Source organism: Bombina bombina, chromosome 2 (assembly GCF_027579735.1).
Source record: "Bombina bombina isolate aBomBom1 chromosome 2, aBomBom1.pri, whole genome shotgun sequence".
In the NCBI taxonomy this organism is placed as follows: domain Eukaryota; kingdom Metazoa; phylum Chordata; class Amphibia; order Anura; family Bombinatoridae; genus Bombina; species Bombina bombina.
The window spans coordinates 34364138-34388953 of record NC_069500.1 but is presented as its reverse complement, the minus strand read 5'-3'; the positions used below and the strand labels follow the sequence as shown (position 1 = coordinate 34388953).

Here is a 24816-nt window from a genome sequence, read left to right as displayed (position 1 = left end):
TGTTATCTGACAGCCACTTGTGTTTCGGCCAAATGTCCGTCGGCCAAGTGTCCGTCGGCCAAGTGTCTGTCGGCTAAAAGTCCGGCCACGGGAATGTTCAGTTCTACATGTCCAGTCTGTGTTGTGTTCATGCTGTTGACTTTCCATTGATAGCGCACTGATTGCCATTTTTGTTGAATTGGGCCATTGCACACGTGTATTAAAGAAGCGTCTTGATCGGGCTGGAGCTGAGCTTACTAGTGTTTGCCTTTTCACTTGTTATATAAGCATATTTACTGGGAACACACAGTTCCCATAGACCACAATGTAAAGGCATTATTCAGTGCCGTTTCGTTTCCAACACCCCACAGCCGCTGATTTTAGCCTCCCCCCCAAAACATTTATTTTTTTTTAAATGAAAACTAACACTTGATTTTGGGGGCATTTGAGGAACATTTAAAAAATTAACCAGAGATCTGATCTCTGGTTAATTTTATAAGCGCTAATTGCTACCGCGAGATCTTAGTAGCAATAACCAGCCACTTTTAATGACTGGTTAATTATTGCAGGCCCGCAAACGGGCAGATTTGCCTGTGACGGAGGAGTGGGTGCCCAGGCTCACTGATGGGGGGGGGGGTTGGGCTCACATGGTTTCTTTTATTCTGTGTTTTGGGGCTTGCCTCTCATGCATGTATGTCAATAACAGTGGTGTATTGCTATTTGTACAAATGATGTCACAAGGCAGTGTACAAAGAAAGATTTTCACAGTCTCTGCTTAAAATACTGATTTACATATCTGAGCAGGCTGCTTCAAAGCAGAGAGTTAATTACTCATGGCAGTAAATCTTCTAGGGACAAAAGTGGTACCTGGTCCATCTATTACCCTCAGATCTGGCACTTCAAAAGGCTGCATTTGTACATCCTCAGCCAGACTGACTACAATCTGAGCATGTGATCAGGGGGTGGGACGGACAGCTGTTAACAGTGATGCCCCTCTGTGTGCTGGGTTACGATTGGTTGCTAAGATCATCGCTAAGGGACATGTTGTGAGCTGACAAGAGAGATGGGCAGTTTTTCAAAACCACTTTGCGTGGGAAAAAGTAGAGTTATTCCAAGTTGCCTGAACTATACAGGGGTCAATTACCCAAGAGCTCTCTAAGGGACTATAACAAGACTGTGCAAGAGGACTATTTGTATTTACCGGGATTCTACTGACTTCTGCTGATAAACCAGGGTAGTTTTTCTCCCAGCCCCAAAGTGAGTGTGTTCTTTCTGTATTTTGTGTACTTCTGTGTGTTTGCCTATTTTTAGTAAATAAAGTACAATTTATTTCACCATTCGATTTGCTCATTGAAATGATCCCAGTTAAACAACGGTATAGAGTGCTGGTCTCCCTTGACGGGCTCTAAAAGGAAATTAATGGTGGCAGCGGCGGGATCATTGAGCTTTTATGTTTAAAATCCTGCGGGATCTAACATAAAAGAGAGCTTGCAGATTGCAAGCCCTCAAAACGAATAGTGACTTTTACACGTTACACATATTAGGAAAGGCACAGGTTCTCTGTCACTTAGCTTAGTGCCAGCAGGCGAACACGGACCAGCCGTCAGGCCGATTCCGATCATGGGACCGCACCAGGATTGTGTAGCAGCTATGGGCTACCAATGGACGGTTGGTCCAAGACAGAGCTGGAGCAGGACTTGGAAGCTCATGAAGCAGGATTTGCTTGTCCGGAGGGGAAGGGTCCCTCAGCTGCAGTGGCAGCAGCCGGCAGACAACCCGGGGTGCAGGAGATTAATCCAGCCCTGGTGGTGAAGGAAATGGGGTGGGTGAGGGTAAGCGTCTGGATACGTATGGACTTGTTTTGGGGAGTACGGATGGGAAAATTTGTCGATGGGACAGATCAGATCGATGGGTTCTTAAGAGATTTTGAGACTCCGTGTCGGAGATACCGTGTGCCACCCCGGGATTGGGTTTTGAGACTAAGCCCATTGTTATCTGAGAATGCTAAAAGGACTTTGCAGTCCATCCCTGGCGAGGATGGGGATGATTATGGCCATGTGAAGGCTATGATCTTGACGCAGTATGCACTCAACCCAGAAGCTTACAGGGGCAAGTTCAGGACTGAGGAAAAGTTACCCCAAGAGTCCTACGTGGAATATGGGGCTCGCATGGCCTTGTATGTGACTCAGTGGGTGGAGGGATGTGGAGTCCATAAATACCACACTATGCTGGGCTTAATGTTCCAAGAACAACTTTTGCAGCAGTGCCCCTCGGACGTGAGGGCATGGGTTTTTGACCGTAAACCTAAAACCCATATGGAAGCTGCTAAGCTGGCGGGTGAGTTTGTGGTCAGTCGCGCAGTAATTCCCATAAAACTGACTCCTAAACATGTGACTGTGCCAGCTAAAGGAATTACAAATACCGCTCCATGGGCACCCAAGCCAGCTGAAGAGGGTGCCCCTAAAGCTGCAGAGCGGCAGTGTTGCCATTGCAATAAAGTGGGTCACATCCGACCAGATTGGGACAACTACAGGGTACCCAGTCAGGGGAAAAGCACCCCAGCTGGGCACACACAGAGGAACCAAGTGCTACCGTGGCACCAACCCTGAGGGAGGCGACGGCAGATCTGTACTTTGCCCTTAGGGCCCCACAGCAGAGACGGAAGGGCATCAGGCTGCACTAGTTGGGATGCAGCCCAACAATGTCCAGCAGAAGCATCTACGAACGGTGACTATTGGGGACCGACCAGCAGACGTTTTTTTGGACTCTGGTGCCACCGTCACCCTGGCCTGGGATGCAAGTGACCATGCCAGATGGAGGACCGCGGCCCCTCTAAATTGCCAGGGTCTTTTTGGATTGGGGAGCTAGAAGAGGCATGAGGGAGATGGGTGTATTACCTGGATTGATGCAGAGGTTCTACTTGGCAATGATCTAGGGCATGTGACGTGTATTTACCAAGGAGCTGGCTCCTGTTGCAGCAAGGATTACCAATACAGAACCCGTCGTCCCCCTGCATTTGGGATCAACAGTTCCAGAGGTCTCTGCGGAGACCAGGCAGATATGTCATTAGAGCCCCCTGACTTACCTTCCCTGTTACCTGTCCCTGTGTCCCCCGACTTAGAGACTAAGGGTGGATGGCCAGAATTAGGGACACAGTTTAGGGATGCGGTGCCGTCTGATCCCAGTTTGGAGGGCATGAGATTTCGGGCATCCGAGACCTCTGCTGGGGGGTCAGACCGGATCTTATGGCACCGTGTGCTTCTTTATAGGGAGCAGACAAATGTGGGTCTAGATAGAGTCTGGACTGGTAGGCGACAGTTAGTGGTCCCCATGAAGTATAGGCAACAGTTGTTACAAGTACCCCACTCCATACCACTAGCAGGGCATCAGGGGGTGACTCTCACGAGAACCCAGCTATTGCAGCGATACTACTGGCCGGGGGCATCCAGGACTGTGGCAGAGTTTTGCCGGTCCTGTGATGCCTGCCAGTGAGTGGGTAAGGCAGACGATTGTGTAAAGGCACCCCTAGTCCTGTTACCGGCAATTGGGGAACCATTTCAGCAGGTAGCTATGGATTTAGTGTGACCCCCTTATGATTCCTAGTTGGTCGGGCAAACGCTATATCCTCACGGTGGTGGATTTTGCCACCCGGTACCCTGAGGCTGTAGCGCTTGCCTCCATTGATGCTAAGGCAGTGGCTAAGGCACTGTTAAAGATTTTTACAAGACTAGGTGAATTGCTACAGTGTCTCTGGGAGGCGTGCAGGGTGAAGCACCAGCGCACGACCCCTTACCACCCCCAAACTAACGGGTTGTCTGATCGGTTCAATGGTACTCTGAAGCAGACGCTGCAAGCTTTTATGGAGGCTGAAGGGAAGGACTGGGAGATTCACCTGCAGCATTTGCTGATCTCATACCAAGAGGTATCCCAAGAATCTACCAGGTTCTCTCCCTTTGAGCTGCTATATTGGGCGCAGGGTGTGGGACCTCTCAACTTATTCCGTATGGGAAGGAGAGACTACCACTACTGATGTGTCTGCTCCAGTATGTGGTAGATCTCAGAGACCGGTTGGAATGGTTTATGGGGTTGGCACAGGCTAATCTCAGGGAGGCTCAGACCAAGCAGAAAGCTTGGTATGACCAGCATGCTTATAGCCGGACATTCATCCCAGGTCAGCAAGTGCTTGTTCTAAAACCCACTCAGCAGAACAAACTAATGGCGGCCTGGTCTAGACCTTACCCAGTCCTCTGAGCGATGAATGAGTGCAACTATGTTGTATAGTTAGATAGCAAGACAGGAAGGACAGGTACCTATCACATAAATATGCTTAAAGTGAAGGTAAAGTTTGCCGGTTTTCTCACCTTTACTATATTACTGACATACTATATAGTGTGATCCCTATTTTTTTTTTAATTGTTTCAATCTATATTATTGTATTTATAACTAATGATTTTTACGTATTTTGCTGGTCTTCGCTCCTCCCTCCATCAATTTCCGGATTTTACAGTCTCTTACGTACAGAGCGGTCCCACCCGCTCTATACGTACATCAAATGCGCGCTCTCGATTGCCTGACAAAGTGCGCATGCGCACACCTCGGCTTCTCTTCTATTTGCGCCTGCATGAGTGAAAGTGTTTGCAAAGTTAAAAAAAATGACTTACTTGCGATAGAATGAAAAGAAAGTGAAGCGCTTGTTCGATATGTAACAAAACAGGTTGAAGCCGCAGTAACTGTTTCAATTTGTTTTTAAATAGAGGACGGAGTCAATGTTTGCTGTTCTCTTTCCTAATTGCGCATGCGCTAAACTGGAGCGAGCCCGGGTAGGAAGTATAAGGAAATAATGCCAACGCATACGCACAACTTACAGCATTGTTCTGACGTCAAATGACGGCCGCCTAAAGGCCAGACTCACTATTGGCTGGTTCAAGAACGTGACCGGACCAAAAAAAAACAAAAACGGGCTGTTTGGAAAAGATTCGAAATTGCAAAGAAACAAGCTTATAACTTGGTAAATATAATAAAATAATTAAAATGATGAATTAAAGTTCCTCTAATTTTATAAGTATTTACATTGCCACTAATCGAATCAGGCGAAGTTTACCTTCACTTTAAGGAGTATTTTGCACCGAGTGTGGAATCGGTGATGGCTATCTGTAGCCTACCAATGGGGGACCCGGCGAGCAATGTTCTACCTGACCTCCTAGGGGAAGCTAGGCAGGGGGGGCACAGTGACCCAGGTTGAGATAGGGACCCAGCTTAGTGCGCAGCAGAGTGTGCAAGCGCAAGCTATGTTAGAACAGTATAGGGCTGTGTTCACGGACAAGCCAGGCAGGACGCATATTACTGATCACCCAGTAGAGACTGGTGATCAGAAACCTCTGCATAAGTGTGCCTATCGGGCATCCACAGAAGTGAAAGGCAGTATAGAGAGGGAAGTAGAGGAGATGCTTTCCCTAGGGGTAATTAGACCGTCTCCGAGTCCTTGGGCTAGCCCGGTTGTCCTGGTACCTAAGAAGGGTGGAACCACGCGGTTCTGTGTGGACTATCGCCAGCTCAATGCTCAGACGGTGTCAGATGCCTACCCCATGCCCCGCATGGATGAGCTGCTGGATGAGCTTGCGGGGGCAAGGTATCTGACTACTATGGATCTGAGCAAAGGCTACTGGCAGATTCTGCTGACCCCAGAGGCTAGGGAGAAGTCTGCATTTATCGCTCCAAGTGGCCTCTATGAATTTGTAGTGATGCCATTTGGAATGAGGAATACCCCGGCTACCTTCCAATGCCTGGTCAATCGCTTACTAGAGAGGATGCAGGGGTATGCTCGGGCATACTTGGATGACATTGCGGTGTTTAGTAGTTTGTGGGAGACCCATTTAGTACATGTAGCTGCGGTGCTTAATCAGATCCAAGAAGCTGGGCTGACCCTGAAACCAACCAAATGTCAAGTGGGTATGGCAGAGGTATTGTACCTAGGACACCGGGGGAGGTGGGCACCTGAAGCCAGAACCAGTGTTAAGTTGGAAGCCTCATTCAGTGGCCAGTGCCAAAAACAAAAAAGCAAGTTATAGCTTTCCTAGGCACCGCAGGGTATTGCAGGAAATTTGTGCCCCTGTATAGTGCCCTGCCCAAACCCCTGACAGATCTGACCCAAAAGCGACGCCCCATTCTGGTAGCCTGGTCTCCCGCCTTTGAAAACTCCTTTTGAGGTGCTGAAGACCGCGCTGGCTAGTGCTCCAATTTTAGCCGCACCGGACTACAGCAAGAAATTCTTGGTGCAGACCGATGTCTCGGACTATGGCATAGGGGCTGTGCTCAGCCAGGTGGGGGAGGAGGGGAGTGAACACCTCGTGGTGTATTTGAGCAGGAAACTGCTACCCAGAGAAGTGGCTTATGCCACTATTGAGAAGGTATGTTTGGCCATAGTGTGGGCGCTATGCAAACTGCAGCCCTATTTGTACAGCCGGACCTTCACTGTGATCACGGATCACAACCCCCTGAGCTGGCTGCAAAGGGTGTCTGGGGAGAACGGTAAATTCCTGCCCTGGAGTTTGTCAGCACAAGCCGATATCCATTTCATGTCCTCAATTGATTTGCACTAGGGGTCGCCCTCTTGTTTTTCTCATAACTTTCAGATCACAGACACACATTCTGTTTTGGGAGGAGCAGCCATAGTCCGGTGCACAGTCTGCTGGGACACTGTGAAGTTCCCAGACCGTTCTCCTAGGCATTATCTCTGCCTTTTAACATTGTGAGTATGTTTGCACTTCATTTATTCCACTTTTGAAAGATTGGCTACACTAGGAGGCGCCCTTCTCTTCTGCTTTGTTTTTCCTGGAGTTTGGCATTACAAGAATTAAATTTTTCTAATCAGAACAAAAAAGGCAGTGAGCATGGAAATGCGGATGGACTCTCCAGACAGGACAGCCCCAATGAGCCATTTGCCACATGCAGGGTCGGGCGAGTTAAACCGCTGGATGAGGTGGTCGTAACATTGCTCTCATCTTAGGAGAAGGTGTGACGGAAGAGCCCACATGGTTTCTCTTATTCTGTGTTTTGGGGCTTGCCTTTCATGCATGTATGTCAATAACAGTGGTGTATTGATATTTGTACAAATGATGTCACAAGGCAGTGTACAAAGAAAGATTTTCACAGTCTCTGCTTAAAAGACTGATTTAAGTATCTGAGCAGGCTGCTTCAAAGCAGAGAGTTAATTACTCATGGCAGTAAATCTTCTAGGGGCAAAAGTGCTATCTGGTTCATCTATTACCCTCAGATCTGGCACTTCAAAAGGCTGCATTTGTACATCCTCAGCCAAACTGACTACAATCTGAGCATGTGATCAGGGGGTGGGACGGACAGTTGTTAACAGTGATGCCCCTCTGTGTGCTGGGTTACGATTGGTTGCTAAGATCATTGCTAGGGGGCATGTTGTGAGCTGACAAGAGAGATGGGCAGTTTATCAAAACCACTTGTGGGAAAAAAGAGTTATTCCAAGTTGCCTGAACTATACAGGGGTCAATTACCCAAGAGCTCTCTAAGGGACTATAACAAGACTGTGCAAGAGGACTATTTGTATTTATCTGGATTCTACTGACTGTGGCTGATAGGACAGGGTAGTTTTTCTCCCAGCCCCAAAGTGAGTGTGTTCTTTCTGTATTTTGTGTACTTCTGTGTGTTTGCCTATTTTTAGTGAATAAAGTACAATTTATTTTACCATTCGTTTTGCTCATTGAAATGATCCCAGTTGAACAATGGTATAGAGTGCTGGTCTCCCGTGACATGGCCTCTTTGCGGGCGTGCAATAATTTAGTGCTGCACTTGTAATCTAGTCCTAAATGTATTTAGTGTTTAACTTGACTTTAATATGTTTACAAGACCACTAAATATGAACCTTGTTTTCATGTACCCCATATCTTCTCCTTTGTAATTTATTTCATAGAAATCTCTGAACTTCAGTATGTTTATATTTGTTGGACAATTCTTTGATGCAGATAGAGGAGCCTACATCCACACTCCAGAATAACCCAGATATATTAAAGAGATTAGGGCCTAGATTTAGAGTTTGGCGGTAGCCATGAAAACCAGCGTTAGAGGCTCCTAACGCTGGTTTTAGGCTACCACCGGTATTTGGAGTCACTCAAAATAGGGTCTAACGCTCACTTTTCAGCCGTGACTTTTCCATACCGCAGATCCCCTTACGTAAATTGCGTATCCTATCTTTTCAATGGGATCTTCCTAACGCCGGTATTTAGAGTCGTTTCTGAAGTGAGCGTTAGAGCTCTAACGACAAAACTCCAGCCGCAGAAAAAAAGCAGGAGTTAAGAGCTTTCTGGGTTAACGCCGGTTCATAAAGCTCTTAACTACTGTACCCTAAAGTACACTAACACCCATAAACTACCTATGTACCCCTACAATCGCAACTCGATTAAATTTTTTTAACCCCTAATCTGCCGACCGCCACCTACGTTATACTTATGTACCCCTAATCTGCTGCCCCTAACCCCGCCGACCCCTGTATTATATTTATTAACCCCTAACCTGCCCCCCACAACGTCGCCGCCAGCTACTTACAATAATTAACCCCTAATCTGCCGACCGCAAAGCGCCGCCACCTACGTTATCCTTATGTACCCCTAATCTGCTGCCCCTAACACCGCCGACCCCTATATTATATTTATTAACCCCTAATCTGCCCCCCTCAACGTCGCCGACACCTGCCTACACTTATTAACCCCTAATCTGCCGAGCGGACCTGAGCGCTACTATAATAAAGTTATTAACCCCTAATCCGCCTCACTAACCCTATCATAAATAGTATTAACCCCTAATCTGCCCTCCCTAACATCGCCGACACCTAACTTCAATTATTAACCCCTAATCTGACGACCGGAGCTCACCGCTACTATAATTAATGGATTAACCCCTAAAGCTAAGTCTAACCCTAACACTAACACCCCCCTAACTTAAATATAATTTACATCTAACGAAATTAACTCTTATTAAATAAATTATTCCTATTTAAAGCTAAATACTTACCTGTAAAATACATCCTAATATAGCTACAATATAAATTATAATTATATTATAGCTATTTTAGGATTAATATTTATTTTACAGGCAACTTTGTAATTATTTTAACCAGGTACAATAGCTATTAAATAGTTAAGAACTATTTAATAGTTACCTAGTTAAAATAATAACAAAATTACCTGTAAAATAAATCCTAACCTAAGTTATAATTAAACCTAACACTACCCTATCAATAAATTAATTAAATAAAATACCTACAATTACCTACAATAAAACCTAACACTACACTATCAATAAATAAATTAATTAAATACAATTCCTACAAATAACTACAATTACATAAACTAACTAAAGTACAAAAAATAAAAAAATATTTACAAACATAAGAAAAATATTATAACAATTTTAAACTAATTACACCTACTCTAAGCCCCCTAATAAAATAACAAAGACCCCCAAAATAAAAAAATGCCCTACCCTATTCTAAATTAATAAAGTTAAAAGCTCTTTTACCTTACCAGCCCTGAACAGGGCCCTTTGCGGGGCATGCCCCAAGAAAATCAGCTCTTTTGCCTGTAAAAAAAAACATACAATATCCCCCCCCCCCAACATTACAACCCACCACCCACATACCCCTAATCTAACCCAAACCCCCCTTAAATAAACCTAACACTAAGCCCCTGAAGATCTTCCTACCTTGTCTTCACCTCAACAGGTATCACCGATCCGTCCTAACATCCGGTGCTGAAGAGGTCCAGAAGAGGCTCCAAAGTCTTCCTCCTATCCGGCAAGAAGAGGACATCCGGACCGGCAAACATCTTCATCCAAGCGGCATCTTCGATCTTCTTCCATCCGGTGCGGAGCGGGTCCATGTTGAAGCAGCCGACGCGGATCCATCCTCTTCTTTCGGCGTCTCCCGACGAATGACGGTTCCTTTAAGGGACGTCATCCAAGATGGCGTCCCTCGAATTCCGATTGGCTGATAGGATTCTATCAGCCAATCGGAATTAAGGTAGGAATATTCTGATTGGCTGATGGAATCAGCCAATCAGAATCAAGTTCAATCCGATTGGCTGATCCAATCAGCCAATCAGATTGAGCTCGCATTCTATTGGCTGATCGGAACAGCCAATAGAATGCGAGCTCAATCTGATTGGCTGATTGGCTCAGCCAATCGGATTGAACTTGATTCTGATTGGCTGATTCCATCAGCCAATCAGAATATTCCTACCTTAATTCCGATTGGCTGATAGAATCCTATCAGCCAATCGGAATTCGAGGGACGCCATCTTGGATGACGTCCCTTAAAGGAACTGTCATTCGTCGGGAGACGCCGAAAGAAGAGGATGGATCCGCGTCGGCTGCTTCAACATGGACCCGCTCCGCACCGGATGGAAGAAGATCGAAGATGCCGCTTGGATGAAGATGTTTGCCGGTCCGGATGTCCTCTTCTTGCCGGATAGGAGGAAGACTTTGGAGCCTCTTCTGGACCTCTTCAGCACCGGATGCCAGGACGGATCGGTGATACCTGTTGAGGTGAAGACAAGGTAGGAAGATCTTCAGGGGCTTAGTGTTAGGTTTATTTAAGGGGGGTTTGGGTTAGATTAGGGGTATGTGGGTGGTGGGTTGTAATGTTGGGGGGGGGGTATTGTATGTTTTTTTTTACAGGCAAAAGAGCTGATTTTCTTGGGGCATGCCCCGCAAAGGGCCCTGTTCAGGGCTGGTAAGGTAAAAGAGCTTTTAACTTTATTAATTTAGAATAGGGTAGGGCATTTTTTTATTTTGGGGGTCTTTGTTATTTTATTAGGGGGCTTAGAGTAGGTGTAATTAGTTTAAAATTGTTGTAATATTTTTCTTATGTTTGTAAATATTTTTTTATTTTTTGTAACTTAGTTCTTTTTTATTTTTTGTACTTTAGTTAGTTTATGTAATTGTAGTTATTTGTAGGAATTGTATTTAATTTATTTATTGATAGTGTAGTGTTAGGTTTTATTGTAGGTAATTGTAGGTATTTTATTTAATTAATTTATTGATAGGGTAGTGTTAGGTTTAATTATAACTTAGGTTAGGATTTATTTTACAGGTAATTTTGTTATTATTTTAACTAGGTAACTATTAAATAGTTCTTAACTATTTAATAGCTATTGTACCTGGTTAAAATAATTACAAAGTTGCCTGTAAAATAAATATTAATCCTAAAATAGCTATAATATAATTATAATTTATATTGTAGCTATATTAGGATGTATTTTACAGATAAGTATTTAGCTTTAAATAGGAATAATTTATTTAATAAGAGTTAATTAATTTCGTTAGATGTAAATTATATTTAAGTTAGGGGGGTGTTAGTGTTAGGGTTAGACTTAGCTTTAGGGGTTAATCCATTAATTATAGTAGCGGTGAGCTCCGGTCGTCAGATTAGGGGTTAATAATTGAAGTTAGGTGTCGGCGATGTTAGGGAGGGCAGATTAGGGGTTAATACTATTTATGATAGGGTTAGTGAGGCGGATTAGGGGTTAATACATTTATTATAGTAGCGGTGCGGTCCGCTCGGCAGATTAGGGGTTAATAAGTGTAGGCAGGTGGAGGCGACGTTGAGGGGGGAAGATTAGGGGTTAATAAATATAATATAGGGGTCGGCGGTGTTAGGGGCAGCAGATTAGGGGTACATAGGGATAATGTAAGTAGCGGCGGTTTACGGAGCGGCAGATTAGGGGTTAAAAATAATATGCAGGGGTCAGCGATAGCGGGGGCGGCAGAATAGGGGTTAATAAGTGTAAGGTTAGGGGTGTTTAGACTCGGGGTACATGTTAGGGTGTTAGGTGCAGACGTAGGAAGTGTTTCCCCATAGCAAACAATGGGGCTGCGTTAGGAGCTGAACGCTGCTTTTTTGCAGGTGTTAGGTTTTTTTTCAGCTCAAACAGCCCCATTGTTTCCTATGGGGGAATCGTGCACGAGCACGTTTTTGAGGCTGGCCGCGTCCGTAAGCAACTCTGGTATCGAGAGTTGCATTTGCGGTAAAAATGCTCTACGCTCCTTTTTTGGAGCCTAACGTAGCATTTTTTTGGACTCTCGATACCAGAGTTAATTTTATGGTGCGGCCAGAAAAAAGCCCGCGTAGCGTTAACAACCCATCTACCGCCAAACTCCAAATCTAGGCCTAAGTGAGACATGTAGTGACCACAGTTTAAGTCTTTTTACAAATAAACAGTGCATTACAGTGATAATTGGTGAATTGGGTAAAGTTGTATATCATGGTGCACTAAAGGAAGAGAATGATTTTACATTTTTTTACAGTGCTTGAAACTCAGCGTCTGGACAGAGATAAAGCGATGAGCAACTCTGCACTTTGGCAGAGGATACTCTGTGCTGAGATTTCTCCGGACCTGTCCGCATCGCTGCACAGACTGGCCGCACTTCAGGGCGCTCTTTGGCTGTCAAGGAACCAGCTGCATGATGTCCACAATCTGTTTCGGTTTTTAACTTCCTGTCCTGACGTAAGAAGATGTGGAACTTGTGTTGTGCAAGTTATTTTTATAAGTTATTACTTAAAGGACCATTAAAGGAATTGTAAGAGTAGCGACCCTGCACCTCTGTGTTTAACAGGTAGCTTGTGCGACTAGCTATTGGGTCAGTGGCAGTTTCCGCTCAGGACCAGCAGTGCTTTACGGGTCCCAAGTGGTACTTCTACTATGTGTTTAACCCTTTTCTGGTTGCTAGTCTTAAAATGACATGCTGTAACAAATTAGAGCATCCTATTTTTGGACTGTAATGGCCCTTTAAGAAGTTTTTTATGTCTTGTATAAACTTTTTGTTTAACCTTAAAAAAAAAAAAAAACAGTTAAAAAGATACTACAGTCAAAATGAAACTTTCATGATTCAGATAGAGCAAACATGTTAATTGTCATTTTACCTTATACTGTGTAGCCATTTGTAATGAACTGATGGTGTGAAGCTCTGTATGAATTCACTGTAGAACAAAGTGCAGAATGATTAATAACATTCTTTAATAAATCGGTAACTTATAATGGTCTATATATCCTAAGATTTTCTTCCAAAAAAAAACAAAAAATGGGCACATTAATCCCTTAATAAATACAAATATCCTCAGTTTAAAGAGCTTATTCCATTCCTTTAGAAGTTTAGAATGATTGGAAATCCCAGTTATTATTGCACGGGTTTCCAGAAGGTTTGTGCTTTTTTAACTTTACCAAAATGTAATGTTTTTCTAATCCATCAGAAAATCATTTTCTAGTAGGCTTTTGTAAGCGTTTTTGATGCCTGAAACAAGATTGATCTGTTTCAAGCAGAATATCTTATCTGCGTATGTGGTGAGTGGTGTTTGTGTGGTGAGTGGTATTTGTGTGTGTGTGATGTTTGTGCGTAGAGTAGTGTGTTTGTGTAGTGAGTGGTGTTTGTGTGTGATGTTTGTGTGGTGAATGGTGTTTGTGTGGTGGGTGGTGTTTGTGTGGTGAGTGGTGTTTGGTGTTTTTGTGGTGTGTAGTGTGTGTTGAGTGGTGTGTAGTGTGTGTTGAGTGGTGTGTAGTGTGTGTTGAGTGGTGAGTAGTGTGTGTTGAGTGGTGTTTGTGTGTGGTGAGTGGTGTTTGTGTGTGGTGAGTGGTGTTTGTGTGTGGTGATTGTGTGGTGAATGGTGTTTGTGTGGTGGGTGGTGTTTGTGTGGTGAGTGGTGTTTGGTGTTTTTGTGGTGTGTAGTGTGTGTTGAGTGGTGAGTAGTGTGTGTTGAGTGGTGTTTGTGTGTGGTGAGTGGTGTTTGTGTGTGGTGAGTAGTGTGTGTACGGTGTGAGTGGTGTTTGTGTGTGATGTTTGTGTGGTGGGTGGTGTTTGTGTGGTGAGTGGTGTTTGGTGTTTTTGTGGTGTGTAGTGTGTGTTGAGTGGTGAGTAGTGTGTGTTGAGTGGTGTTTGTGTGTGGTGAGTGGTGTTTGTGTGTGGTGAGTAGTGTGTGTACGGTGTGAGTGGTGTTTGTGTGGTAAGTAGTGTGTGTGTGTGTGGTGTTTTTGTGTTTGAGTTATCTAATTTGCTTCATTCTCTTTGGATATTTATTGAAAAGCATACCTAGGTAGCAGCAGCAATGCACTACTGGGAGCTAGCTGCTGATTGGTGGCTGCACATGTATGCCCTTTGTCATTGGTTCACCTGACGTGTTTAGCTCCTAGTTGTGCATTGCTGCTCCTTCAGCAAACAATACCCCGAGAATGAAGCAAATTTGATAATAGAAGTAAATTGAAATAATAATATGACAGATATTTAATTTCCAACCCAATTAAAAATGACCAATGAAAGGGACACATCAATCAACTATAAAGATAAACATTAAACACCTTGAGATGGTAATATAAAATGATAAATCATGTGTATGTATATATGTGTGTGTGTGTGTGTATATATATATATATATATATATATATATATATATAACTCCGCAATATACTTTCTTTATAAAAAAAAATCTCTGCAATATACTTTATAACTATTTAAAACTGTCTCTAATTGGCCACAGCAGAGAAAGTAACCTAAGTGTTTAATGTCCCTTTAATGCACTATAACAGAGCTATACTGTTATATACAGTATGCTGTAATTCTAGATTAACATTTCCTATTGCATATTACTTATTCAATTATATTTTTAATTTATTTATCATTTGCTTCTTTAACTTCCAATTAATTATTTGTTTTCTTGCAAAAGTCCACACGTACCGATAAAGCCCCATAAAAAATCATGTCGGTAATAGAACAGCGGCCTCTTGGAACAACAGAACTATTTTCTGCTCTTTAGGTTTCTTCTGGTGCTTTAAACGAGCAGCTGACGGTGCTGATCAGGTCTTGGAGAGCGCCTGATGAGAGCACTGATCGTCACACCGCACAGACGGCTCAGCACCTTAAGGATGTTCTGTGCACGTCTGCTGCTTTCTTACAAGGTAACGCCTGCTGACATCAATATCCCGATTTAAGTCTTTTAAAGTCATCGTGACGGTGTATTGTAATGTACGCGCTGTTGATAAATATTTTCTTCTTGTTTTATATAGGTTTTGGATTTCTTCATTTTAATATTTAAAGAATATGACTGGGCTTATACTTTATAATGTAGAATTAAAGGGACATGTAACCCAAATTTTTCTTTCATGATTCAGATAGAGAATACAATTTTAAAAAGTTTCCATCTTACTTCTTCTATCACATTTGCTTTGTTCTCATGTTATTCTTTTTTGAAGAGATACTTAGGTAGTTAGCGTGCACATGTCTGGGGCACTGCATGACAGGAAATAGTGCTGCCATCTAGTGCTCTTTCTAATGTATAACACTGTTGCCAAACTGATGCCATATAGTGCTGCAGACTCGTGCACACTCCTGAACTTACCTTCCTGGTTTTCAACAAAGGATAACAAGAAAACAAAAAAAAATTGATAATGAACTCTTTATCTCTCGCTCCTTCTGACTCTAACAGAAACCTGTCTCTCTCCCCTAGACATAGCATCCACTGCTGCTCTGTCACATGGGGGTCTCCACTTCAGCCACACTCCTAGGTCTGGTAATAGACAAGGAGGTGGTGTAGGTATTTTACTTTCCTCTCGTTGCACCTTACAACAAATACATCCCATCTCTTCCCTCACTTTTCCCTCATTCGAAACCCACATGATTCGCTTATTCTCTCCCCTCTCTATACGTGTTGCAGTCATATACCGACCCCCTGGCTCCTCAACTCTATTTCTAGATCACTTGGCTGCCTGGCTACCCTATTTCCTTTCCTCAGACACCCCTGCCCTCATTCTTGGTGACTTCAACATCCCTCTTGACAATCCCACTGCCTCCTCTGCAAAACAACTTCTGCAACTCACTTCCTCTTTCGGTCTGTTACAATGGACTGATTCTCCCACTCACATAGACGGTCACTCCCTTGACCTGATCTTTAGCTATTGATGCACTCTCTCAAACTTCACAAACTCCCTCTTTCTGACCACCATCTCCTTACTTGCAACATATCATCCCTCCCTACAACTCTCCCTCCTTACAACTCTCCCTCCTTCTACTCCTCACACCAAACTTCACAGAAGCCTTATGTCATTAGATCAGCAACAGCTTGCTAATTCCCTCAAACCTCTCCTCCTTCTCCTCCTTTTCCTTCCCTGACCAATCTGCCACTATAACTCCACCCTTACATCCGTCCTTGACAGTCTCGCCCCTCTTACCATAGCTCGGAAATCACACACTCATCCTCAGCCCTGGCATACTCCTCTGACACGGTACCTGCGCAGATGTTCCCGTACTGCTGATGGCACTGGAGAAAATCTAGGAGTTCAGCTGATTTTCTTCATTACAAATTCATCTTGAACTCCTACTATTCTGCCCTTAATCTCCACAAGCAACACTACTTCTCTACTCTTATCTCTAATCTTTCTTCAAACGCAAAACGTCTGTTCTCCACTTTCAATACTCTCCTCCGCCCTCCCCCACTTCCTAATACAACTTCTCTGTCAACTCAAGACTTTGCCAGCCACTTCATCTACAGAATCGACTCCATCAGAAACTATATCAGTTCTCAACATAATTCCATTCTCTCACCCCCTCAAATGCTCTCACTCAACCACAACCCACATAACCTTAAACTTAGCTCATTCTCCCCTGTTACTATGGAAGAAGTTTCGGCACTTATACTGCGCTCTCACCTCACTACCTGTCCCCTTGACTCTATCCCCTCAAAGCTACTCCCCTCCCTCTCTGCTACCATTTCCCCTATACTCACACACATTTTCAACCTCTCCCTCAGCGCCGGTATATTTCCCTCATCTCTGAAACATGCACTAGTCACACCTATCCTAAAAAACCTTCCCTTGATCCTACCTCCCCATCCAACTACCGCCCTATTTCCCTCCTCCCTCTTGCCTCAAAGCTTCTTGACAAACTAGTATATGCACGCCTATCCCATTTCCTTATCAAACTCCCTCCTTGACCCACTGCAATCTGGATTTCGTCCCCATCACTCTACAGGGACAGCAATTGTTAAGGTTACCAACGACCTACTTACAGCAAAATCAAAAGGCCACTTCTCTGCTTATCCTCCTTGATCTGTCCGCAGCCTTTGACACTGTTGATCATCCTCTTTTGCGCCAAACCCTCCAATCCTTCGGCATCTGTGACACAGCCCTCTCGTGGCTCTCTTCCTACCTGTCAAACCGTACCTTTAGTGTAGCCTTCTCTGGGGCCTCCTCTGCCCCGTCACCACTTTCTGTTGGAGTACCGCAAGGCTCTGTCCTCGGTCCCCTTCTCTTCTCAATCTACACGTCATCACTAGGTTCCCTAATAAAGTCCCACGGTTTTCAATATCATTTGTATGCCGACGACACCCAAATCTACTTCTCTGCACCAGACCTATCTCCTTCCTTGCTAACCCGTGTCACTAACTGTCTTTCTCACATCTCTTCCTGGATGTCCTCTCATTACCTCAAGCTGAATCTCTCCAAAACTTAGCTCCTTATTTTCCCCCCTTCTTCCAAAATCTCCACCCCCAATCTCTCTATAACTTTCGACAACTCCATCATTACTCCTATCCCGCATGCCCGATGTCTCGGGGTCACATTTGACTCAGATCTTTCTTTCACTCCTCACATTCAGTCCTTGGCTAAAGCCTGCCGCTTCCACCTTAAAAACATCTCTAAAATTAGACATTCCCTTACACAAGACACAACTAACATTTTAATCCACTCTCCTCTCATCCTTTCCCGCCTCGATTACTGCAACTCTGTACTCTCTGGTCTCCCCACCTGCCGCCTAGCTCCTTTACAATCCATAATGAATGCCTCTGCCATTCTCATCTTCCTTACACATCGCTCTTCATCTGCTGCAACTCTCTGCCAATCCCTTCACTGGTTTCCTCTTGCCTCTAGGATCAAACACAAAATTCTCACTCTGACGTACAAAGCCCTCAACTGCACTGCTCCCCCCTATATCTCAGACCTTGTCTCCAGATACTCTCCCTCCCATCCCCTTCGCTCTGCTCATGACCTCCTCCTCTCTGGTTACCTCATTGCACTCCCGTCTACAGGACTTCTCCAGACTGGCTCCCATCTTGTGGAACTCTCTGCCTCGCTCCACAAGACTCTCCCCTAGTTTTGAAAGCTTTAAGTGCTCCCTAAAGACTCTACTGTTCATGGATGCATACAACCTACACTAAAGTTTCTTTATACCAGTTCCTCTCCTTTATTGCTATCCCCTGAACCCCCTTAGCATGTAAGCCTAAGAATCCAGCTGTTTGTAGATCACCTTCTTAAGAGCTGAGTACAACAGTGCACCCATTTGATCCCTATAATTGTTTTGTTGTACTCAGTCTTTGTTAATAGCGCTGCAAAATCTGTTGGCACTCTACAAATAACCGATAATAATAATAATGGAAAGTTGTTTAAAACTATATGTTCTATCTGAATTATTAAATAAAAATGTTGGGTTTTATATCCCTTTAAAGTCAAAATCCAACAACAAGCATATGATTGTCTACAAGGACAGTATACAAGGTTGTCTATTATATGCCATGGGTGTGACACCAGCAGCAAGTGGCACATGATGTTGTGGCACAGCAGGAAATAAGTGAGAGAAAACTAAATCTATTTACATGACGGAATGTATTCCTATAAAGAAAACATGTAATACAGACCCATCTATAAATATCAGACATTATGTGATTGTGTTGTAAAAAAGGCACTAAGAAAACATATAGGAACTAAAGTTGCATTAAATGTTGTAGCAGCAATATCTGATGATATCAGTTAATAAATGTGATAATCTGTGCTCAGCCTCATAGTAATGTGTAATTCTATAGCTTTAATCATTTAATAATATTGAGTTTATATTTCTTTAAATTAATAGAAACCTCAATATTAAATAAGAGTATAAGTTCTTATGAATATTATGCCCTATACATGAGCTTTAGTTCTTTTGGTTAACTTTATTTCTGTAGTAGCAGTTTGATTGACAGCTAGGCACGTCACACTTCTGATGAATCATTTTAGCTAATCTCTTCCCCAGGTATTATTGCAATGGATACAGGAGATCTTTTGAATGCTGTTGATTTCCTTCATGAAGCGGCAAGAAGCCAGTGCTCCAATAGGATTTTGGCTGAGATATACACTTGCCTGGGATGCTGTTTTCACAAGATGGTAAAATGCCAGTTCTAAAATCTTTACTAGGTCAGACTTGGTTTTCCACAAGGACACTTGCAGGGGCAGCCCTCAGGGAGTTCTATAAAAAAGGGGTCTGTCCCTGTGAGTAGCGAGATGCCTCCTATAGAAAGTAATGGAGATTGCTGGGGAGAGTGAAGTTAGCAGGGAGCAGGAAGAGCACTTTTAAAATGAAATTGTGCAGCCAATACAAATTCAATTACTCTGCTTTCAGTGTATAGTATATTGAAATAAACAATATTTTCATATACATGTGTTTTTCTGTTAGGCTAATAAATGTTTTGCCAATTTTGACCCAATCTCGACACTTTTTATATAATGTATATAATCTGCAAGAAAAAACAGCAAGAACTGCAGGGGAAAATATTTATATAATATGCCAGACCTGGAGGAGTAATTTCAGCCACACCCATGAAACACCCCTGTTCAGCTTACTAGCAAAGGTGGGGAAACTCATTTTATAATAAGGAAAATAACACTCTTTGAATTTCATATTATAAAAGTTTTTTTGCATGTGCAGTGTAGTTTTATTACGATTTCTACTGTACAAATTTTTAATTTTTTCATAAAATATAATTTCTTTCATGTAATTGGCAAGAGTCCATGAGCTAGTGACGTATGGGATATACAATCCTACCAGGAGGTGCAACGTTTCCCAAACCTCAAAATGCCTATAAATACACCCCTCACCACACCCACAATTCAGTTTTACAAACTTTGCCTCCTATGGAGGTGGTGAAGTAAGTTTGTGCTAAGATTTCTACGTTGATATGCGCTTCTCAGCATTTTGAAACCCGATTCCTCTCAGAGTACAGTGATTGTCAGAGGGATGTAAAGGGAGTATCGCCTATTGAATGCAATGGTTTTCCTCACGGGGATCTATGTTATCGGTCGTAGACATTCATCTCCTACCTCCCTTTTCAGTTTGACGATATACTCTCATATTCCATTACCTCTACTGATAACCGTTTCACTACTGATGGGTGTCTTTTGGTTAGTATGTTTTCATTACTTAAGACACTCTCAGCTATGGTTTGGCACTTTATGTATTTATATAAAGTTCTAAATATATGTATTGTACTTATATTTGCCATGATTCAGATTTTCAGTATATTTCTTTTTGCAGACTGTCAGTTTCATATCTGGGAAATGCATTTTTTTAGGAAAATGTATTTCTTACCTGGGGTTTAGTCTCTTTTTTCAATTGACTGTCTTTTAAATTCACGGGCAGAATTAGGCTCGCAAGGGCGCAAAATGCCAGAATTTATTGCGTCATTCTTGGCGCAAGATTTTTTTGGCACGAAGTTACGTTCAGTGACACAAATTCGTAATTTCCGGCGTCTTAGTTGACGCCGAGTCTTTCACAAGGTTGCGTCATCTGTGACGCGAGTGTGTCATTTCCGGACGTTATTGGCACCAAAAATTATTTTTCTGTGTGCGTCATACTTGGCACCAAATATTTTCATTATTTAAGACCCCATTCCTATATGCCTCTTGCCTTTTTCTCTATCAGAGGGCTATGCTGTTTGCATTTTTTCCCATTCCTGAAACTGCCATATAAGGAAATTGATAATTTTGCTTTATATGTTGTTTTTTTCTCTTACATTTGCAAGATGTCTCAATCTGATCCAGTCTCAGAAATCACTGTTGGAACCCTGCTGCATGATAACAGTTCTACCAAAGCTAAGTGCATTTGTTGTAAACTTGTGGAGGTTATTTCTCCAGCTGTGGTTTGTAATAGTTGTCATGATAAACTTTTACATGCAGAGAATGTATCCATCAGTAGTAATTAATTACCTGTTGCGGTTCCCTCAAGATCTAATGCACAAGATATACCTGTGAATTTAAAAGATTTTATTGCTGATGCGATTCAGAAGGCTTTGTCTGCCATCCCGCCTTCTAATAAACGTAAAAGGTCTTTTAAAACTTCTCATAAAGTTGATGAAATTTCAAATGACCGGCAACATGCTGAATTATCCTGCTCTGATGAGGATCTATCTGGTTCAGAAGATCCTACCTCAGATATTGACACTGACAAATCTTTTTATTTATTTAAAATGGAGTATATTTGTTCTTTGTTAAAAGAAGTGTTGATTACATTGGATATGGAGGAAACTAGACTTCTTGATATTAAAACTAGTAAACATTTAAATTCTGTTTATAAACCTCCTGTGGTTACTCCAGAGGTTTTTCCAGTTCCAGATGCTATTTCTGATATGATTTCTAAGGAATGGAATAGGCCTGGTACTTCTTTTATTCCTTCTTCAAGGTTTAAAAAATTATATCCTTTGCCAGCAGTTACTTTAGAATTTGGGAAAAGATCCCCAAAGTTGATGGGGCTATCTCTACTCTTGCTAAACGTACTACTATTCCTACGGAAGATAGTACTTATTTTAAAGATCCTTTAGATAGGAATCTTGAATTTTATCTAAGGAAAGCCTATTTATATTTAGGTCATCTTCTCAGGCCTGCAATTTCTTTGGCTGATGTTGCAGCTGCTTCAACTTTTTGGTTGGAGACTTTAGCGCAACAAGTATTGGATTCTGAATTGTCTAGCATTGTTAACTTAATTCAACATGCTAATAATTTTATTTGTGATGCCATTTTTGATATCATCAAAATTGATGTTAAATCGATGTCTTTAGCTATTTTAGCTAGAAGAGCTTTGTGGCTTAAATCTTGGAATGCTGACATGACTTCTAAGTCCAGATTGCTATCTCTTTCTTTCCAAGGTAATAAGTTATTTGGTTCTCAGCTGGATTCAATAATTTCAACTGTCACTGGGGGGAAGGGAGTTTTTTTGCCTCAGGATAAAAGACTTAAGGGTAAATCTAAAGCTTCTAACCGTTTTCGTTCCTTTCGACAAAATAAGAAACAGAAACCTAATCCTTCCCCCAAGCAATCTGTTTCCAATTGGAAGCCTTCCTAAAATTGGAATAAATCCAAGCCATTTAAGAGATCAAAGCCAGCCCCCAAGTCCGCATGAAGGTGCGGCCCTCATTCCAGCTCAGCTGGTAGGGGGCAGATTAAGATTTTTCAAAGATGTTTGGACCAATTCGGTTCAAAATCAATGGATTCAGAGTATTGTCTCTCAGGGGTACAGAATAGGATTCAGAGTAAGACCGCCTGTGAGAAGATTTTTTTTCTCTCACGAATTCCAGCAAACCCAGTAAAGGCTCAAGCTTTCCTGAAGTGTGTTTCAGACCTGGAGTTATCAGGGGTAATCATGCCAGTTCCGTTTCAGGAACAGGGTCTGGGGTTTTATTCAAATCTATTCATTGTCCAAAAGAAAGAAAATTCATTCAGACCAGTTCTGGATCTGAAAATTTTGAATCGTTATGTAAGAGTACCAACTTTCAAAATGGTGACTATAAGGACTATTCTGCCTTTTGTTCAGCAAGGGCATTATATGTCCACAATAGACTTACAGGATGCATTTCTTCATATTTCGATTCATCCAGATCATTATCAGTTTCTGAGATTCTCTTTTCTAGACAAGCATTACAAATTAGTCGCTCTTCCTTTTGGCCTAGCGACCGCTCCAAGACTCTTTTCAAAGGTTCTCGGTGTCCTACTCTCTGTAATCAAAGAACGGGGTATTGCGGTGTTTCCTTATTTAGACGATATCTTGGTACTAGCTCAGTCTTTACATTCTGCAGAATCTCACACGAATCAACTAATGTTGTTTCTTCAAAGACATGGTTGGAGGATCAATTTACCAAAAAGTTCCTTGACTCCTCAGACAAGGGTCACCTTTTTAGGTTTCCAGATAGATTCAGTGTCCATGACTCTGTCTCTAACAGACAAGAGACAATTAAAATTGGTTTAAGCTTGTTGGAACCTTCAGTCTCAATCATTCCCTTCAGTAGCTATGTGCATGGAAGTTTTAGGTCTCATGACTGCAGCATCGGATGCGATCCCCTTTGCTCGTTTTCATATGAGACCTCTCCAGCTTTGTATGCTGAATCAATGGTGCAGGGATTATACAAGGATATCACAATCAATATCCTTAAATCCCAATGTTCGACTATCTCTGACTTGGTGGTTAGATCACCATCGTATAGTTCTAGGGGCCTCTTTGGTTCGTCCAACCTGGACTGTGATCACAACAGATGCAAGTCTTTCAGGTTGGGGAGCTGTTTGGGGATCTCTGACAGCACAAGGGGTTTGGAAAAGAGGCGAGATTACCAATCAATATTTTCAGGGCTCTTCAGGCTTGGCCTCTGTTGAAGAGAGAACCGTTCATTTGCTTTCAGACAGACAATATCACAGCTGTGGCATATGTCAATCATCAGGGTGGGACTCAGTCCCCTAGCTATGATTGAAGTATCTCAAATACTTTCTTGGGCGGAATCCAGCTCTTGTCTAATTTCTGCGGTACATATCCCAGGTGTAGACAATTGGGAAGCGGATTTTCTCAGCCATCAGACTTTACATTCGGGGGAGTGGTCCCTCCATCCAGATGTGTTTTCTCAGATTGTTCAGATGTGGGGTCTTCCAGAAATAGATCTGATGGCTTCTCATCTATACAAGAAACTTCCTAGGTACCTGTCCAGGGATCTTCAGGCGGAAGCAGTGGATGCATTGACACTTCCTTGGTGTTACCAACTTGCTTATATTTTCCCGCCTCTAGTTCTTCTTCCAAGAGTGATCTCCAAAATCATCATGGAACAGTCGTTTGTATTGCTGGTAGCTCCAGCAAGGCCTCACAGGTTTTGGTATGCGGATCTTGTTCGGATGTCCAGTTGCCAACCTTGGCCTCTTCCATTAAGGCCGGACCTTCTGTTTCAAGGTCCGTTTTTCCATCAGGATCTCAAATTATTAAATTTGAAGGTATGGAAATTGAACGCCTAGTGCTTAGTCATAGAGGTTTCTCTGACTCAGTGATTAGTACTATGTTACAAGCTCGTAAATCTGTTTCTAGAAAGATTTATTATCGAGTTTGGGAGACTTATATTTCATGGTGTTCTTCTCCTAAATTCAATTGGCATTCTTTCAGAATTCCTAGAATTGTACAGTTTCTTCAGGATGGTTTGGATAAGGGTTTGTCTGCAAGTTCCTTGAAGGGACAAATCTCTGCTCTTTCTGTCTTATTTCACAGAAAGATTGCTAAGCTTCCTGATATTCACTGTTTTGTACAGGCTTTGGTTCATATCAAGCCTGTCATTAAATCAATCTCTCCTCCTTGGAGTCTTAATTTGGTTTTGAAGGCTTTACAGGCTCCTCCATTTGAGCCTATGCATTATTTGGACATTAAACTACTTTCTTGGAAAGTGCTGATCCTTTTGGCCATCTCTTCTGCTAGAAGAGTTTCTGAATTATCTGCTCTTTCTTGTGAATCTCCTTTTCTGATTTTTCATCAGGATAAGGCGGTTTTGCGGACTTCATTTAAATTCTTACCTAAGGTTGTGAATTCTGACAACATTAATAGAGAAATTGTTGTCCCTTCCTTGTGTCCTAATCCTAAGAATTCTTTGGAGAAATCCTTACATTCTTTGGATGTGGTAAGAACTTTGAAATAGTATGTTGAAGCTACTAAAGATTTCAGGAAGACTTATAGTCTATTTGTTATCTAGGAAAGGTCAGAAGACTTCTGCCGTTTCCTTGGCATCATGGTTAA

The 24816-nt window shown here is 42.6% G+C and overlaps 1 protein-coding gene across 4 annotated transcripts in view; it reads left to right on the top strand.

Annotated features, from left to right (window-relative positions):
• Positions 1-24816, top strand: part of FANCG (FA complementation group G) — a 151044-nt gene that overhangs the window by 17858 nt on the left and 108370 nt on the right. For all 4 annotated transcript variants that reach the window (XM_053701003.1, XM_053701002.1, XM_053701000.1 and 1 more), the window contains exons 5-7: positions 12307-12506; positions 14804-14945; positions 19045-19175. In XM_053701003.1, the coding sequence (XP_053556978.1) occupies positions 12307-12506; positions 14804-14945; positions 19045-19175 (473 nt within the window). The remainder of the gene's footprint in view (positions 1-12306; positions 12507-14803; positions 14946-19044; positions 19176-24816) is intronic.